Below are 19951 nucleotides of genomic sequence, written 5' to 3' on the forward strand. Positions count from 1 at the left end.
AATAAAAGGGAAGCTCTCCTTTTTTTGCTATATCATAAATGAACTTTAAAAACATGCTTAATAAAAACAGTCAGTCACTAGCTGGTGTGGTAGTGCACTCCTTTAATCCTAGCACTTGGAAGGCAGAGGCAGGTGGATCTCTGTGAGTTGGAGGTCAGCCAACTGGTCTACAAAGTGAGTTCCAGGAGAGCTAGAGCTGTTACACAAAGAAACCCTGTCTTGGAAAAAAAAGGAAGGAAAGAAGGAAGGAGGGAGGGAGGGAGGGAGGAAAGGAAAGGAGAAAGAAGCCAGTCACAAAAAGCTGTATGATTCAATTTACAAACACTATCCTAAACAGGGAAATCAACACACAAAAAGTAAACAGTGATGGCTAATGCTAAGAGGAGATGGAAACAGGGAGTGACCACTAACAATCAGAGGATTTCTTTTGGAGGTGATCAAAAGGGGAATTTGCTAGTGATGGCAGCAGCATAATACATATACTTTAAGGTGATGGTTTTTAAAGAATGTTTCCAGAATAGTTAAGGAATTCTTACAACTCAACAATAAAGGAACAATTAGCCCAGTTGAAAAAGGTTTAGAAAAGGTAGGTTTTATATAAGCATAAAAAGAAACAGGAGGGATTTTTTTGATATCTTCACTATAGTTGTAGATATATTAATCTACAAGAATGACAAAAACATGCATAATTGGCACAGTGACATACAAGTAAATTAGTATGTTAAACTAGGAAAATCTGAATTAGGTCTCTGCTAATGTCCTTTTTATCTCATTATACTACAATTTTACAAACTGTTACCTGTGGAAGATGGGAAAGGTTTATATAATGTTTGGATGGGGCTCCACAGAAGTGTAATGTTCTAATCTCCAGAATGAGCGAGTGTTCCTTTATGGCAGAGTCTACAGTGTGATTAAATTAAGGATTGTGAAATAAGGGAATAAATAATGCAGGTGTATTCTATGTGCTACCCAAAGTATCCTCAGGTGGAGAGGGAGCAGACATCAAAGGAGAAAGGAATATGAGGATGAAGGCAAAAAATGAAACAGGGCAGCTACAAAGCCAGAAATGACACCAATCACTGAGTTCTTCAAGAGCCAAGGCACTGTGAGAGAAAAGATCTCCCTTGTCACCAGATATGCAGGAATTTGTTACAGTGGCCAGAAGACACATAGTGCAGTATGTAAAGGATCCCCCTATATTATTTCCAGTCATTGCATATAAATGTACAATTAGCTTAATTACAAAACAATAACAATAATAACCTCTAAAAACCAGACTACCATATGTTCAGTGATAGTCTACGTGTTGGGGGAGTTTGCATTTTAATAAGAGATAGCAATGTAAAATATATGGTATATTAAATAGTGGTCAAAAAACTAAGATAAAAATAAAGAAGGGAAGGGAAATTCAAAGTATCTTGAGTTAAGGTATAGGTAAAGTAAAAGTCTTAGTGGAAAAGCAACTTTTGAATAAAGGAAGTGAGTCTTGCTGAAGATTGGGGAAGGGTGTTCTATCCAGACAGGTGGGAATGTAAAGGTAAAGAAGGAGAATGTCACCTTCAAATAAAACTGTCTTCCAAGTGCTGGGATTAAAAGCATTCGCCACCACTTCCCAGCTAAACTCAAAACTTTTAATGATATCTTGGGACCTTTCTCCTAAACTCCAGACTCTCACACTAAATAACTTACTTTTAAAGCTCAATAAATTTACAAGGCACCTTTCAATTCTGTTGTTCTCACACCTTTCCCAGCATGTTAATAGAGTAACTTTAGATCTCTTCTCATGGCTCCTAGCATGGTAATAGTCAAATTGCCACCACCTCTCTTCTGGATTACAGTCAAGTAGTCCATTTTCTCCTTGTTCTCCCTGTAGCTTAATGCAGCAGTTAGCTCACATAACTCCTCTAGCTTAAAAACTTCCAAGAGTCTTAAGAAAAAGCCAAAGTCCTCTCAACTATAGATGACAGCACTGGATCTACACATGAGTAAGCATAGCAACAGTCAGGCAAAGGGTTCCTCTTCCTCATTGCTATTTTCGATGGATAAATTCAGGGAAAGGTAAATTCAGGATTGCGTATCTCCTGAGCTGCAATGGTCACAGATTAAATTAAATGAATCACATAATAGAATCTAAAGTCATGAATCTGTGAAAGGGGTAGGTTAGGGAATGTTGATAGGGATGGCGGGAGAGGAGAGACAGTGGGGAAAGAGAGTAATCAGAATATATTATATTCATGAATGAAATTATCAAAGAACTAACAAAGATCACTTATAGATATTTGTGAAGAATATTTTTAACAGTGCTCTAGACACAGTTAAAAATCACGTTAGTGGGGTTGGGGATTTAGCTCAGTGGTAGAGCGCTTGCCTAGCAAGCACAAGGCCCTGGGTTCGGTCCTCAGCTCTGGCCAAAAAAAAAAAAAAAAAAAAAAAAATCACATTAGTTATCATTTTTATCTTTAGGTCATATTTTTTAATGGTTATAGTTAAATGATTATTTTATTACAAAAGATAGTTATTTTCCTCTTTAAAAACAAAAAAGGATTATACAAGACCAGATGATTGAACTTCATGATTATGGAGAATTAATATGTTTCAGACCAGAGCCAGATTATCTGTTACTGCCCACTCCTGCCTCACCTAATATCCTTATGACTATTAAAACTTTTAAAATCTATTAAGAACAAGCTACTAGGTTCTATCAAAATACACACACACACACACACACACACACACACACACACACACACACACACGCAAAACCTATAAATGTCACCAGATAGCATCTGAGGCCTGTAACAGATTTCTCTACTATCCAACAAATGCAACCATGTATTTGAAAAGTGTCTTGATTTCTAACTTGCTTTTTTCTATCACTATAAGAAATTCATTAAATTATTACCACACTGGCACATGGTATCTAGAGTAATCTGAATCAGTGGTCCTGAACCTTGGTCAATCATATTGGGTTTCAGAATAAACCATTTCCTACTGAAGGGCTCTCTAGCAAGCCCGTGCAAGCATGGCAAACATTGTGCCAGTAGGTTATGACCTTTACCCTTCTCTGCCCCCCCCCCCCCCCCGGGGCTAAAAACTGTTAATTACATCCCCAAAGCTAGTCCCCAAGGTCCATTCTCTTATTTGGCCACTGACTCATTCCTGAGACTAAACACCAAGGTCTAGCAATCAAAATTCATTATTTGGGTACACTGGCTGAGCTGTCTAGTCAAGATTTACCAACTCACCCTAGCACTGATGCCCACTTTTTTCTCCTTAAAAACCCACAAACTGCTGCTGCTGCTGCTTGCTGTCTATCTTTGCCTGCCTCTCCCTACTGTTTGCTCCTTCAAGGTAATTAATCTCCTTTATGGTGAGAACTTGATATCTGGTGTAGATGTAACCGTCTTGTTATATAAGAAACACAGAGCTAATTGCAGAGTTAAAAGCTAAGAGGTCAGAGCAATCACTGAGAGCTGAAAACCTTACCTTTCACTGCTGCTCCGTCTTTCCTCTTGGCCAAGAGAGCTACTTCCTGTGTCCTGTCTTTTATATAGACTTTCTGTTCTGCCTTCTCATTGGTTGTAAACCCAGCCACATGACCTCCTCATCACTGCCTGTCTGTACAGACCTCCAGGTCTTCTATGGTTGGTATTGAGATTAAAGGCGTGTGTTGCCATGCTGGCTGTATCATTGAACACACAGAGATCTACCTAGCTCTGCCTCCCAAGTGCTGGGATTAAAGGTGTGCACCACTACCGCCCAGCTTCTGCTATGGCTTGCTCTGACCCCAAGGTAACTTTATTAATATACAAATAAAATCACATTTCAGTACAAATACAATATCACTATAGTCTGGGGTTGTCCTGTACCAACTCTGAGGGGGTCAACATCCCTAACATCTACTTTTGGAAAAAAAATAAGGAAGGAAGAAAGGAAGACAGCACTTTTCCACCACCACTTTGGTTAGCCTTATCTCTCTTAATGTGTCTTCTTCCTTCTTTGTCTTTCAGATTTGGGGGCTAAGCTCAGGGTTTTATTCATGTTCAACAATCACTCCACATTGAGCCCCATCCCAAACTCTATCTGCTTTTCCCTTCATGGTGTATGTTCTCTCTCCTTTTGCCACTTAACATATCACACATATTTTTTGGTTACTTACTTTACTCTCCTATTTCAAGTGTAAGCAGTGCCAGGACAGGAACACCGCTAGGTATGTTCAGTGCTGGTTTCTTAAATGACAAGAATACTCCCTAATTCATATTATAGAAATACACAAATATTTCTGTGTGTCTGTGTAGTCAACAGTTCATTAGGTATGTCTCAATCCATTTACTTACTTTTATCTTCCTGATGCATCAAAGTTGAGAGAAATGTTAAAATATTCTATTATATAAATGTTTGGGAAGTCCTTACAATTTTATCAGTTTTTGCTTTGTAAAAGGTGAGGAATTGAACTGAATACAATTTCAAAATTTTTATCATGTGAAGAGTTTATTATTTGCTAATTATTCTATCCTCAAAAGTGTTTTTCCCCTACAGTTAGTCCCATCTCATTAATAAGCATATGCACTTTACAAATGACAACATTAAACTGCTTCATGGTAATTGTTTCCTTTCCAAATCATATTTTATTAGTTTATACTAAATTATTTCCAATGTTGTTTCCATATAGATCAATTAGATCTATTCACTAATCAATTATTTTACCATTGATTCTTCTAACTTATTCTTTGCTTTAATGTGTTTTTTCATAAATACATCCCTTAATAGCATTATTCCTTCTAAAATGTTTTACTTTGTCCTTGATCCTGGAAAGTAATGAAGCTAGGTACAGAATGGTAAGGCTTTACCAATGCAGGGTTGCTATGGGATGTTCAAGTATGTCAAATGTATTGCTCTGATTGGTTAAAATAAAACACTGATTGGCCAGTAGCCAGACAGGAAGTATAGGTGGGACAAACAGAGAAGAGAAGTCTGTGAAGTGGAAGGTGGAGATGGAGAGACACTGCCAGCGGCTGCAATGACAAGGAAGATGTAAGGTACCAGGAAGCCACGAGCCACATGGCAAAGTATAGATTAATAGAAATGGGCTAAATATAAGAGTAAAGAGCTAGACAATGGTAGGCCTGAGCTAATGGCCAAACAGTTTAAATAATATAAGCATCTGTGTGTTTATTTTATAAGTGGGCTATCTCACAGGGCTTGGCGGGGGCTGGAGAGAAGGTCTCCAACTACACAGGGTAAATCTAGCATCTCTGTGAGAAGTCTGCATAGCTTGCTATATGTTTTGAATTCCTTTGGTTTCAGATTTCTGAGCTTCTCTAAAAACTATGGATCAAAATGTTATAAAGCCAAAGCTACAGAGAGAAGAAACTGACCCCTTTCCCTATTTTAATTCTAAAGTACACAAAAACAGAAACAAACAATAGAGAAAAATGAATGTAAAGACAGATTCAATGTGAAGTAAGAAATGGCGCATTTTTTTTTCTCTCTCCAAAGCAGGATTTGCTGATTTAAATCTGACACACACAGCATATATTAATGTATTTCAGCTGAGTAAAAGCTTAGCTGGCTAAGTCATTCCTGACAACAACTGCTGGGGGCAGATGACAAAGACCTCTTCAATGCTGAAGTCACATGATGGCACCAACTAGAAGGAATCACAAATTAGAAGTCATCTGCAATCTGCCATTCCACAGAGTTCATAAATGAGAGCCTAAAAGCCAGTAGTAGACACACTGCACTGCTCATGGCTTCAGAATGTTCCTCATCTGCCACTCACTCACAAAGAGCTTTTACCTTTTGATACCCTGAAAGGTACTGCTGGCCATGTCTATGATGCCGCCTGTTGGCCTGGCCACGGCTCCAACTAGACCTTTCCCGACACCTTTGAAGAAACCTGCGGCTCCTTCCTTCTGAGCACCTATAAAGACAGCCAGCAGAAGCAGTTGAAGCATATGAAAGTGGAAGCAACTTGGGAGCTATGTAACAGACAAAGCAACTACAACACTTGCCTCTAATCGGTTTTGTAACAATCCCTGTAATGCCACTTACAAAACCCTGGAGGGAAAGCACAATTGAAAAGTTATATTTTCGCATGATGCTTACAAGACCATTTTGCTTCAAAAATTTTTTCAGAGTTTTTTCTTCTTATAGATCATAATAACTAACATTTATTTCCTAACTATTGTATTTAAACAAAATGTTTTTGTAGAACACATAAATATTTTATAAGCTACATTATAATGTTCTATAGCAATTTAAGTAGACTTCTATGTCTACTTCTTTATTCATTAAATGTTGACTTACAAGCTATTCCCTCACATGCTCATAACCCCATGAAATTTCTTACAGAAACCAGGCCTTTTCCTCCACGAGTGATGCCTTCTCTAAGGCCAGCTGGTTGCTTGTTCATCGCTTCTCTTCTCTTCTGCTGGTAGTCTTCATCCATCGTCATGGCTGCTACCCCCTTCGCCATAGCACTGGTGATTTTGGAGGCAGCACCAGCTAGCCCACCTACCAGACAGAGTAATAGGGTAAGGAAAGGCCTGACTGTCGTTGGTTTCTAGCAGAGCTGCTGCTCCTCCTGCTGCTTACCAACGGCTCCGCCGACCAGTGCTTTCAGCCCTAGAGCCATTCCCTCCACAAACTCTTCAGGCCCCTGGATGGCCCCCTACAGGACAAAGAGTGAAATGAAAGGATGAGCTCACTGATACAAGGACTGTGAGAGTGACTGGAAGAACAAAGGAAATTACACCAGCAAAAACTTCACAACCCGTTCTTAGGGTAATTTCAGGATACTCAAAGTGTAAAGGGACAGTAGAACTTGTTTCAGATGAAGAAAGGAGAACAGAAAAGATGTTTGCACTGCATTGTAAACTGCATGCAGTTTATATAGTACTTTTCTTTTCTTTCTTTCTTTTTTTTTTTTTTTTTTTTTTGCCAGAGCTGAGGACTGAACCCAGGGCCTTTTGCTTGCTAGGCAAGCGCTCTATCACTGAGCTAAATCCCCAACCCCTATATAGTACTCCTAATAATTTTTTAGAAAAATAAAACTTAAAATTCTTACCATTTGTGATTTTCAATATCACAATATAAGGAACAAAAGTTGGTTCTATCTACTTTGTTTTTGTTATGCATTTCATAAGGAAAGTGGGTAAACTCTCAATGTGTTTATGGGAACTATGAAGGGATGTAGAACAAATTTTTCTCTTCTAGTTCCTATTAAGACTGCTTTGCATAATGCCAGCTTATATGGTTATTTTTACAGTCAAATACTTTTATGCAAAACAAAATTACCATACACAATGAGCTTCTTTTTTTTCTATAGTCTAAACCGTACTCATGGTTTTTATTTCAAAACAACACTTAAAGTTAGAGATCTTAACAAAATTGTAAGTTGAAATTTTGAAGGAAAAGGTAGAAATTGCCCCTAGTAAGATCAGTATAATTTTGAAGGTCTCTCAATATTTGTTTACATGTACAGCTCAAGTTAACAATTAAAATGGTTTATATATTAGGAAACCATACTTTATATAATTCACTATATAATACAAAGAAAAATATTTTACCTGGTAAGGTTCATAAAAAAATGCTTCTACGCCTTCTGAAAATTCTCTAATTAAGCCAAAGGGATTTCCCAAAACATCAAGTCCAAGAATAAGTACATACATTTGCTTAATAGCCTAAAAATGAAATATGTGTATCAATCAATATCATGAGACTACTATCATTATACATTACTTAGTATACACATCCAGTTTTTGCTTAGGCTAAAATCTTTACTACAAATTTCAAGACCCAAACCTTATCATTTAGTTATTATTTCTTTTGCTTTCATTTTATTTTATGTGTATGGGTGTTTGGCCTGCATACATGTTGGTGTACCACATGCATGCAGTACCCTAAGAGGCAAGAAGGTGTTAGATCCTTGGGACTGGAGTTACAGAAGGCTGTGGACTGCCATATGGGTCCAGAGAATCAAACCACAGTCCTATGGAAGAGCAGCAAGTGTTCTCCAGGCCCCCTACCTCAATTTTTCATTTAAAAATATAATTATTAAAAGTGCATACTGGTGTAATATGTGTGGAAGGGAATACTGTGTGTAGGTAACTGTGGAAGGCAGAGTCAACCTCAGGGGTCACCCTGAGGAGCATTATCATTCTTCTCTCAGACAGGGCCTTCTGAGACTAGACTGATGTCATGCACATCTCAGTGATCTTGTCTCTGACCACTTATTGCTGGGATTAAGTACATGCTACATACTTGGCATTTTCACATGGTTCTGGGGTTCAAACTCAGGTCATCAAGCTTGCAAGGCAAGCACCTCAGTGACTAAGCCATTTCCCACAGTCTACTAAGTTTTTGAAAAGCAGCTTGGCATTACTGTAAAAGAGATAAAATGAAACTCCAGATTCTAGAGTTGAGAATACAGACAAAGTTTTCAGTGCTCTACTACTTGTGAGTTACTATCAGCACTTTACAGATCTCCCAGTGTCACAAAGTACAAGGCAAAAGTGGGATGCATGCCCAGAACTCGTTTAAATCTTGAGATAAAAGAATCTTTCTATAATTGAAAAGATCCACAGACACAAGGTAGGTAGCCAACTCAATAATTCCACACTAAAAATATTTGTGTTCATCAGTGATTGAGTTTCAAGAAACTAAGTATGATGAATTAACATGTTATTAAAAATCTATGTATTTCTAATCTACACTGATTCAGAAAAAAATTCTAATAATGTTTTATTTTGTTTTGTTCTAAGAACAAGGGCAAAAGATTGAAATGGTGGTTGGGCTGAAGTTCATATGAATATATATGAGGTGGGGGGAAAATCCATGATTAAAATTTTGAAACTTGCTATTTGCTTTCCTGACAAATTTATAGTACACATGCATGGACATACACAAGGTTTGACTAGCTTACATATTTCCATCCTTTTGTATGGTAATCTCATACTAACCTGTTTTGAATAGTGTCTTATTACTTCAGATTGCAGTTCAGAAGTTGTACGGAATTGGTAGTTGAGTTCAATAAAGGCAAGCCTGAAAAAACATATTAACAAATAAATATATACACACACACACACACACACACACACACACACACACACACACACACACACACACACACACACACGTATGCATGGAGGAAAAGAATTAAAAAAATATTAATGACTGGTTTTGTTTTCTTTAGAATTTTCTTCTGCAGATCTCTCCCAATACATTTATTGAATGCAATTCTTGGTACACTCTAGTGAAAGAAATTTTCTAATAGCCTGATAAAATCTGTAACTCATTTTCTATGGAAAAAAAACCACTAAAGACTATGACAAAGATCTCAGTCATGGGTTTGTAGAACAATTTCCCAACTTTGCCCTATAAAGGCCCCAAAAGAAAAGGTTTTCACAAGCTGAGGTGAATGAAGGGACCACCTAGGAATGGCCAGATTTCCGTCACTGCAGGCCTTCCTTCCTGGACTACAGCAGAGGCAGCAACTGATCCACTAACTGGAGAGCTCTTTTTGCTGAACATGAGAACAGGAAGATCCACTTCACTTTATTCTGATGCCATCAGACCTGTGTTCTTGAGTTTGACTGGTTCCTAGTTAGATTCAGAGCTGCCTCTGATTTTCATGCTCTTTTTACTAAGCAGGCAAGCTAAGACATGTTACCTGGGAAGATCATTCTTTTCTAAAGTACTCTCTACTCAGACATGTTGAATTACTGGTCAGATGCTCCATTAGTTTCCATGATAACTCACATTCAAATATAAATATGCTCTTGAGATGAGCTCTCACTATGTTACATGTGCTCATCCTGAATTCCTCAATTCCAGTCATCTTTCCACCTTAGCCTTAGTCACACAATGTCTAGTCGAAATGAATGCTTGACATACATTTAAGTTGATCCCTTCATTATCCATTTCATTGTATTCTGCCTAGTTATATACTCAATGAAAAGCCTTCATCTTATGGGCTATCTTGAAAGCCCTATCTTTTAAACATTATATCTTAAGTATCTATTTCTTTTGAGGAATCTTCATTCAGCTAAGAGTTTTAAAAGTACATAAAACTGAAAATCCTACATCTCTTTTTCTTGTGAAAGTTACTTAAAAATCATTCTTAATAAGTCATTAAGAACAGATATACTACTTGGTATTATTTTGATTATAACCCACTTATAAAAGACAGAAACCACAATTTGCCCAAAATTTTCAATATACTTTCACATTTGCAAAAATTTTGGGTAAACATAAATGGGCCATTCATCAGTTTATAGATGTTAAGTATTAAACATACTTAAAAACTACATCTTGTACATCTGTAAGGGTGGCACCAATACTCTTCAGCAAAAGATTTAAAGAATGAACAGGAATTAGTCTTCCATGTTGTCCTGAATCTTTAGCTTCTTCTCTACCAGAGCTCAGTGAAACACTCAAATGCAACTGCAGAGATAAAGAAATACATTGAAGCACTTTCCCCATAGTGGCAACTTTAACTTTTACAAAACAGTTTAATACTGAGTTCATTTAACCATAAATAAGATCTCAAAGTTACATGAATTATGCCAAAACTCAGTAACTAAAGAGTTTAAGCCAAAATTCAATATAGATCTGTTAAAAATTCAAGAATTTAAGATGCCGTAATTGAATTCTATTCCTTTTTTATTTTTATGAGACAGGATCTGACTACATAGTCCAGGCTATTTGGACTTGGAATCTCCCTTGCCTCAGCATCATGAATGCTGAGCTTACAAACACTATCCCATTCATCTTCAACTCTATTCTCATGGCATTGTGCTGATCTCAGGAAAATGTTCACTTAATATATTTGTTAGTAAAATTAACAACCTAGATTTTGAAGTTGTTAATAACCACATATCTCCTAAAGTTTCCAACTCAACTATTAGAATTAGGTTAGCACAACAAAGCCAATTTAAAAGCACTTTTGTGTTATACTGCATGTGTGTGTGTGTGTGTGTGTGTGTATGATTGTACAATAACTTTAATGTGCTATAAATAACTTGTATAAATTACATTAGCAATTTAGATTAGCACTACCAAGATGGCTTAGGAGAACCTGAATTTAATCTTTGGAAACCACATGACCAAAGGAGAAAACTGACTCCTACATGTCTCCAGGCTTGCAGTGACAAGTGCATGTATACATTTTAAAACCAAAATCAAGGGCGGTGGTGGCACATGTCTGTAATCCCAGCACTCGGGAGGCAGAGGCAGGTGGATCTCTGTGAGTTCGAGGCCAGCCTGGTCTACAGAGCTTGTCCAGGACAGGCTCCAAAGCTACAGAGAAACCCTGTCTTGAAAAACCAAACCAACCAACCAACCAACCAACCAACCAAACAAACAAAAAACCCAAAAACAAATAAAAAAAAAACCAAAAACACAAAATCAAAACTTAGATTTGGGCTCCTGAGATGGCTCAGAAGGTAAAATTACTTGCTACATAAGCCTGACAAACTGAGTTCAAACCCAAAGAACCCATGGTGGAAGGAGAAAAGGTTATTCTCTAACCTATGCACCGTGACAAAGGGAGGCAGGCCTACACTCACATATATACAGTGTGCACACGGGCATAAGCGCATGTGCGCGCGCGCACACACACACACATATACATTAAATTAAAACTTACAATTCATTCTGTGCTCAACTCTTTTTGTGTTGCAGTGCACATGTGTGCATACACACATGTAAACACATGTGGGAGTCAGAAGGTATTATTCCTGTGACACCATTTTCTTTCTTTCTTTTGGTTTTTTTGAGACAGAGTTTCTCTGTGTAGCTTTGGCTGTCCTGAACTCACTCTTTAGTGCAGGCTGGCCTTGAACTCATAGAGATCCACTGGCCTCTGCCTCCCTGAGTGCTGTGATTAAAGGCATGTGCCATCACTGCCCGGGTTACCCCGTGATTCTTAAGCTTACTTTACGAATTAACTTAAAACTAAAACATTCATCATATATGAAACTTGGAAATTATCATAATTTATGAAAAAATAAAGTCAAATAACAAAAGGTCAAGATATACAGGCCCAGGTTGTATGTGATATCAATTATTTCTAAATGGTTATATATATATATATATATTTAAAAATGTAAAGGATCATTTCCAGTTATTTATATCTATAACTGTAAAACTATACATCTATTGTGTTGTTATAGGAGATAATTTAAATGCTAATTCCCTCAAAGAGATCAAATCAATTTGTAATTACTTAGTTTATAAAACAAACTTAGGTATTTCCTTACCTTGATAGGAGATATATGAAAATATTCAAAGAGATTGATTTGAGATTGATCTACTGATGAAACTGTTTCATACTCTTGTTCAAATGTTTCTACATCTTTATGAAAATATTCAACCTATACAAGGAATATAAACACCAAAAGGACCTGTTTAATATAAGATATTCAAAGCCAATGCCTCAGATTGAAGGAAAATAACACTCAGAGTCAGCATTATCCTGAATTGGAAGTTACTGCCTCAGAAGTGACTTGTATTGTTACTGCTAGAAAGTCTGCCACAAACCACATGATAAACATACCTTTTAAGTTTCTAGTAAATGGTATCTAGCTTTTTCTTCATGTGACTATAGATCCTATTTTAAAAAAGCACCAATATATTCCAGCAACACACTTTGTGGATATTTTCTTCTCTAAACATAGTTTTGTTAACTGTCTGTAGCACTTCAGTACCTGTGTTGCTGCAAGTTAAGAGTCCAGCAATATAAACGTAAAAAGGAAAAGGCAGTCAGGTGGTGGTGGCGCCCACCTTTGGGAGGCAGGCAGATCTCAGTGAGTTTGAGGCCAGCTTGGTCTACAAAGCGAGTTCCAGACAGCCAGGGCTACACAGAGAAACCCTGTCTTGAAACCCTCCCCCCACCCCCTCACCCAAAAATAGAGAGAAGGTACTAAGTAATTTTGCATTAAGTAGCAGTGGTTTTATTTTTGGTAATCACCAACACTTCTTTTTCAAATATGCACAGACCTAAGTTACTTCTGTGTGATAAAAAAAAATGTCTCAAGAACTTGAAGTTACAGAAATTATGTAGTTAAAAAAAGTAAAAACTGAACATCTAAGATATGCTGGATACCATTAAACATATTCACATAAGGTAATTATAGCTGTATTAAGAGGCAAAGAGAGAAAAATGAAGAAAAAATCAATACTCCAAATACTGCCTGAAACTCTCCCTAAATTACTGAACAATAAAATATATATTCAGGAATTTTTTTAACTCAGTCAAAGTACAACAGATGCAAACAGAGTTACAATAATAATAATAATAACAACAACAACAATACTGGAAGATACAAGAGACAATGTTTTTTTATTTCTTCACAGAAAGTCATTTTACTGGGTATGGACAGTAATAAAGAATGTATACTATCTATGTATATATATATATATACACACACAGCTGAGACCTTTGGTTCTCCCCACTCAGCATGCAGTGAGGGTCCATCCTTGGCCTTGGTGATGGTGTTTGATATGCTCCAGGAGAGCCAGGAGGTGACTCGAGCTGGGGAATGACGGTCCCAGTTGTTCATGCTTGGTGCAGATTCACCACGGGTCGACGAGAGGCTGGCGCGTGGCCTCCACCCCCTGGTCGGGCGCCCCATTTCCTGCTTGCACAGCTGGTTCTCCTGAGCCAGCTGCACTACTTCCCTCTCATTCTCCTGTCCTTCTCCTTCGTGCGCTGCTTCCCAGCCTGGGCTGGGCACTGACCACTCCGTTTCCATTTCCTAGATTTTCCTTCCTCTTCCTCCTGAGCCATAGAACTCTGACTGGAGAGCGAGGGGCCTGGGAGGTGCTTGTGACCTCTGCTGGCACTGGCTCCTCAGTCAGCCATGCTAGGGACGTGGGGTCAAGGGTGGTGAGGGTTTTTGATCCTTCCTCTTCGTTTCCAGGGGATGAAATATAGGCACCCCCCATTGTCATCTGAGGACAGCACCTCCTGCAGATCCTCATACCAGGCTTCCAGCTCCCAGCTGGATATTGCCTCCAATGTGAAAGGCAGGGACTCAGCTGCCATGTCTGTGGTTGGACTGGGTTCTGCTTTCAGGTGTGGTGATGTATGAAGATACACTTCCTTCTGGAACACTCTCTCCTTAGGTTCCAGCTTTTATTTTGGCTCCATTGCTGCCACCCATTCACCTTCAACATGATATGACTGACGTACTAGACTCAAGTTACTGACCTCTGGAGCGCTGAGCTAAGATCTTTTACGCTGGCCGTCCCCTCCTCTTGGGGGGCGGGTCCCAAGAGACAATCTTAAAAGCAGATAGCTTATTATATAGAAGGCAGTAAGATAAATGCTGATTTTGCATCTAGTATCCTACTATGAGTGAGTACATACAATGTTTGTCTTTGTGAGTCTAGGTTACCTCACTCAGGATGATTTTTTCTAGATCCATCCATTGGCCTGCAAACCTCATGATGTCATTGGTTTTTCTCTGCTGAGTAGTACTCCATTGTGTATATGTACCATATTTTCTTTATCCATTCTTCAGCTGAAGGGCATCTAGGTTGTTTCCAGGTTCTGGCTATTCCAAACAATGCTGATATGAACATAGCTGAGCAAATGCCCTTGTGGTATGATTGAGCATTCCTTGGGTATATGCCCAAGAGTGGTATACCTGGGTCTTGGGGGAGATGGATTTCCAATTTTCTAAGGAAGCGCCATATTGATTTCCAAAGTGGCTGTACAAGCTTGCATTCCCACCAGCAGTGGAGGAGAGTTCCCCTTGCTCCACATCCTCTCCAGCATAAGCTGTCTTCTGTGTGTTTTTGATCGTAGCCATTCTGACAGGGGTAAGACAAAGATGACTAGACTGCTACATAACTCCAGGGAGGCTACCTAGAAAACGGGACCCTAGGAAAGACACAGGGATCGCCCAATGACAGAGAAATGGATGAGATCTACATGAACAACCTGGACGACAAGGGGGAGTAATGAAGGGCAAGGTTAGTGGGAAAGAAAGCGTAGGGGAGCAGGAGATCCCAACTGGATCAAGAACAGAAAGGGATAACAAGGAATAACAGACCAGGATAAATGAAGACCACATGAGAACAGGAATAGGCAGAGTTCTAGAGAGGTCCCCAGAAATCCACAATGATACATCCTCTGTAGACTGTTGGCAATGGTCGAGAGAAAGCCTGATCTGACCTAGTCTGGTGATCAGATGGCCAAACACCCTAATGGTTGTGCTAGAACTCTCATCCAATAACTGATGGAAGTGGATGCAGAGATCCATGGTCAGGCCCTAGATGGAGCTCCAGGAGTCCAACTGGCGAGAAAGAGGAGGGACTGTAAGAGCGTGAATTGTTGAGACCAAGATTGGAAAAAGCACAGGGACAAATAGCCAAACGAATGGAAACACATGAATTATGAACAAAAGCTGTGGAGCCCCCAACTGGATCAGGCCCTCTGGATAAGTAAGACAACTGAATAGCTTGAACTGTTTGGGAGGCACCCAGGCTGTGGGACCGGGACCTGTCTTTAGTGCATGAGCTGGCTGTTTGGAACCTTGGGCTTATACAGGGACACTTTGCTCAGCCTGGAAGGAGGGGATTGGACCTGCCTGTACTGAATCTACCAGGATGAGCTGAATCCCCAGGGGAGTCTTGGCCCTGGAGGAGATGGGAATGGAGGGGAGGGCCTGGGGGGAAGGTGGGGCGGAGACGGGAGTGAGGAGGACAGGGGAACCCATGGCTGATGTGTAAATTAAAACACAAATATAATAAAAAAAAGGAGAAAAAAAAAAAGACAAATGCTGATTTTGTAAGAAGACAGTAAGGTAACAAATCCTTGGAGTGCTGTAATGTCCCACTGACCAAAAAGCTGGTGTATTTGGAAGTGAAGAAACGACAAAAAACATTCCAAGATAAAGAAGTCTGAGACTCTGTGGCTAGCCAGCTAACTAGCTACAAAGGAGTAGTAATGGAAGTTTCTGAAACTGAAAGCAAGTGACCTTTCTTAGTTTTGTTTCCTGTTGCTCAACACAAGCAATTTTAAGGGAGAAACGGATTATTCAGCTTACAATTCTAGGTTACAGCATATAACTGTGGGGAAGCCAAGACAAGAATTTGAAGCAGGTAGTCACATCCATAGACAGGCAGAGAGTTACTGCAGAGAGAGTGGGTGTGCTAGCTAACTCAGCTCACTGTTTCCTCCCTTATACAATCCAAGAACCAAAGCTGGGAATGGTGTATCCCACAATTTGGCTGGGTCTCCTCCTATCAGTTCATGTTATCAAGACACCCTCAAGCCCTAGACAGCATAAGCCAATCTAATTTAAACAATTCCTCAATTTTGAGACTCCTTTTTACAAGTAATTTTAGAGTGTGTCAAGGTGACAAATTAAATTTTAGCCATCACGTGATTTCAGACTTTAATTTGAATTTGAACAAAAAAGCAAAAGACCCAACAAGTATAAAATAAGCCAAACTCAGAAAGGCAAGCATTGTTATATTTTTTCTCATATACATTATCAAGATTTAATATAACTTTAATCACAACTTTTAAGTATATATATAATTATATATATGTATATATACATATAATTATATGTGAAAAGAGAAGGGGAATCATGAGGAGGAAAAGCCTTAAAGAGAGAACAGGAGGGGTAATGAGGAAAAAGGCAAACATCTCATACAATCATTTATCTATCTCCACCCACACACATATATATGTATATATAAAGTAATTTAGAAAGATAACATAATGCATATTTTTTCATTTCTTTTCTTACATGATTCAACCAAATAATGCACTATATATACTTATATCAAAAAGAAACTGCTATACAAATATGAAGAGCTGAGTTTGATTCTCACAGAACCCAGTAAAAAGCCAAGTACAATGGAGTGTGCTTGGACTCTTAGCTTAACCTGGGGCTTGCAAAGGAGTGAACTCCATATTCACTTGAGAGATGCCAAACTCTGGCATCCACACACATGTGCATAAATACCCTGCCACATCTGTGAAAGCACACACATGTGCACACACCAATATTTAACTAAAAAAGGAAGCGAACAGATCTCAAGGCAATAACCCACCTTAGAAAATTACCAAGAACAAACACAAAGCGAGGAGGAAGGGGCTATGAACTTAAGAATAGCAACACAGTCATAAAACAACAGAGTAAACAATGGAAATGGAAAATTGATCCTCCGAAAGGACTATCGGAGGCACTTTATTTATGGCTTTATCAAAATAAATGGCTTGTAAAGAAATACCATCAATAATTGTATTCCAATAAACTAGAAAACTCAGATGAAATGAACAGATTCCTAAAAATCACAGAAAAGTGGTGAAACTGACTCAAGAAGAAAAAGACCATTTAAAAACGATCTCTAGGAAATGAGGTGCGGGAGCTGGAGAGAGGGCTCAGCAGTTAAAAATACTGGCTGTTCTTCCAGAGGTCCTGAGTTCAATTCCCGGCAACCACAGGGTGGCTCACAACCATCTGTAATGAGACCTGGCGCCCTCTTCTGACCTGCAGGCATGCATGCAGACAGAACACTGTATACATAATAAAATAACTCTTTGAAAAAAAAAAAAAAAGAAATGAGGTGTGATCTTAAAACTACCCGGAAGGGAAGTGCTAGTACAGCTCTAGAACCACTGAATTCTAGTAAACATTTCAAGAGGATTAAAGCTTCTCAAATGCCTCCAAAAAACAGAGAAAGAAGGGGTCTTTCTCAACCCATACTATAAAGCCATTACTATTCCAACACTAAAACGAAAACAAGAAAGGCACAAGAAAACCACAGACTAATCTTTTATGAACGTAAGTCTTTAGCAAAATACTAGGAAACCACATCTGTCTGTCTAGATGTATAAGAATAATACCGTAAAAATATAGGTATCAAATATACTGTCAAAAAAAGAACTCGGGGTACCCTAACACTGAAAATCTTACCGAATGTATCAGAAACCAACCCACCAATGCCTGTTTCTCATGGCTGTCCAACATCTCAATAGCTTCAAGGACAGCAAGTAGGGATGAAAAAGTAAAGTACAGATATAAAAACCAAGGAAATCAAAATTACTTTTCTCAGATGATCTGATCTTACATACAAAAAGCAAAAAAGATGATACATAATTAGAGGCAACAAATGAAACTCAGTTAAATTGCAAATGACAAGAGCAACATATCAAGAACAGTTGTATTTCTGTATGTAACTAGCATTATAACCCCACACTGAAACTATATAACATAAGCAACTTCATGCATAGTAATCCAGCAAAAAGAAATACCTAAAAATAAATTTAAAGTACAAAATCTATACTCTGAAAATTAACAATGTATTGTTTGAAGAACTTGACAAGCTGATTTTAAATTTATACGGAATTGCAAGTGATAGTAAATCACATGTCTACACGGTTGGGCTTGCCTGGCAGACGCCTAGTTATTTCCGGTTCAAAATAGCCATTTCCAGGTCAGAACATCTCACGGGACTAGGACTCCGTGGCTTTGCATGGCTGTGTAAAGCACGTGCGGCCATGTAATCTATGCTCATGCGTGGAGTAGCCACATGCGGTCCTGTAAGCATGCGCAGCCCACTCTTTAAAAAGCCGGAGCCATTTTGCACAGGTCTCTCTCTCCTCTTCTCACTCACGTGTGTGTTTCACACAGGCCTGTCATGTCTGTCACATTCTCTATCCTCTTTTAATAAACAGCTCTTCTGTGGATTTGTCGTGTTCGGGATGTTTTCTCGCAGGGTAAGAGCGCCAAAATAAATAACATTGGTGTTGTGACGGAACGGGTGCTTCTGGGCGCCCTGAGCCTGGAAACCCAGGAACCAGGGACTCTGCTCCGCACAGACCAGGGACTCTGCTCGGTACGTGACAGACCACTGTCCATTCACCTGGTTGCACAAATCCGCATGCAACACCGCTCCTCCGATTGGTGAGTTTTTCCCCTTTTTTGGCTAGCATAAACAGTTCCCTGATTCTGTGAGAATGACCTTTGAGCTTCTGGCGCCTCACTGGAACCCCCGGCCACAGTCTTCACTGGCTATGGTCGGCCCCTATCACAGGCCTAAATTTCCAGCCACCTCCCACATCTGCAGCTTGAGATATTTCTCGTAATAGGACCACCACCGTCGAGTACGTCCTGGGGCTGTGTGAAGCCGGCACGTTTTTTGTGCTCGATGGGGCGGTTGGACGTTAAGGGTTCCCAGGGAATCCTTGCTTCACACAGTGGGACCCTGCTTCTCAGCTGACAAGAGGATGAAGCGGCTTATGCCCGAGATCCGTCCTGGGTCTCTGGGAGGTCTTGGCTCTGGATCACGTTTGTTTTTTCAGTTTTCTGCCTCTCCGCTGCAGACATGGGAAATAAGGCTTCCAACCTGATCAGTACTTCCTCTCCCTTAGGCTGTCTTCTCGAAGCTTTACTTAAAGATTCCTAAGCTTATCCATCTCTGTACTGAGAGATGGCCCAAGTATGCTTTAGAAAATAAAAAATCCCAATCTTTTACGGAAGTTATCTAATTCTGGCCAGCGAACAGGCAAATGGAAAGAGTTGCTCTTTATCTTAGCTTTCTTTCTCTCAATGTTAAACTGTCTCTTCATTCTCTCCTGCTCATGTGCTCCTAGCTATGCCTAAACTGGAAGATTCTCTGTCCCTATCTCTCTCTCAATGAAGCTCTAGAAAGGTAACTGTGGCTTATGATTCTTCCGCCAACCAACATGCACCGAATCACAGCTTTCCACTACTGATACCGCCACGATTTTTCACAGTGAGCCTGCTGTTCTAATGGCTGAAATATGAGCTATATGTTTGCGACGGACAATCCCAGGGGTTGTCCTCAGGCTGTGCTGGCAACAGCAGGCACATTTTTGCTCCAGATGAGAAGGAGCAAAAATATCGTTTGGGGTCTACCGGGTAGACCACTGCAGCACAGTCGCAGCCCTTCCCATCCCTTG

The 19951-nt window shown here is 39.3% G+C and overlaps 1 protein-coding gene and 1 pseudogene across 3 annotated transcripts in view; both read right to left on the reverse strand.

Moving 5' to 3' along the window:
- The window catches only part of Vps13a (vacuolar protein sorting 13 homolog A), a 215148-nt gene that overhangs the window by 25889 nt on the left and 169308 nt on the right, over nt 1-19951 (reverse strand). For all 3 annotated transcript variants that reach the window (XM_036206892.1, XM_036206900.1, XM_036206909.1), the window contains exons 60-67: nt 12264-12377; nt 10301-10446; nt 8964-9045; nt 7572-7685; nt 6598-6673; nt 6353-6516; nt 6015-6060; nt 5800-5923 (exon numbers count right to left, since the gene is read on the reverse strand). In XM_036206892.1, the coding sequence (XP_036062785.1) occupies nt 5800-5923; nt 6015-6060; nt 6353-6516; nt 6598-6673; nt 7572-7685; nt 8964-9045; nt 10301-10446; nt 12264-12377 (866 nt within the window). The remainder of the gene's footprint in view (nt 1-5799; nt 5924-6014; nt 6061-6352; nt 6517-6597; nt 6674-7571; nt 7686-8963; nt 9046-10300; nt 10447-12263; nt 12378-19951) is intronic.
- Nucleotides 13562-14154, reverse strand: LOC118596149 (annotated as a pseudogene).

The sequence above is a fragment of the Onychomys torridus genome, chromosome 1 (genome assembly GCF_903995425.1).
Source record: "Onychomys torridus chromosome 1, mOncTor1.1, whole genome shotgun sequence".
NCBI lineage: Eukaryota > Metazoa > Chordata > Mammalia > Rodentia > Cricetidae > Onychomys > Onychomys torridus.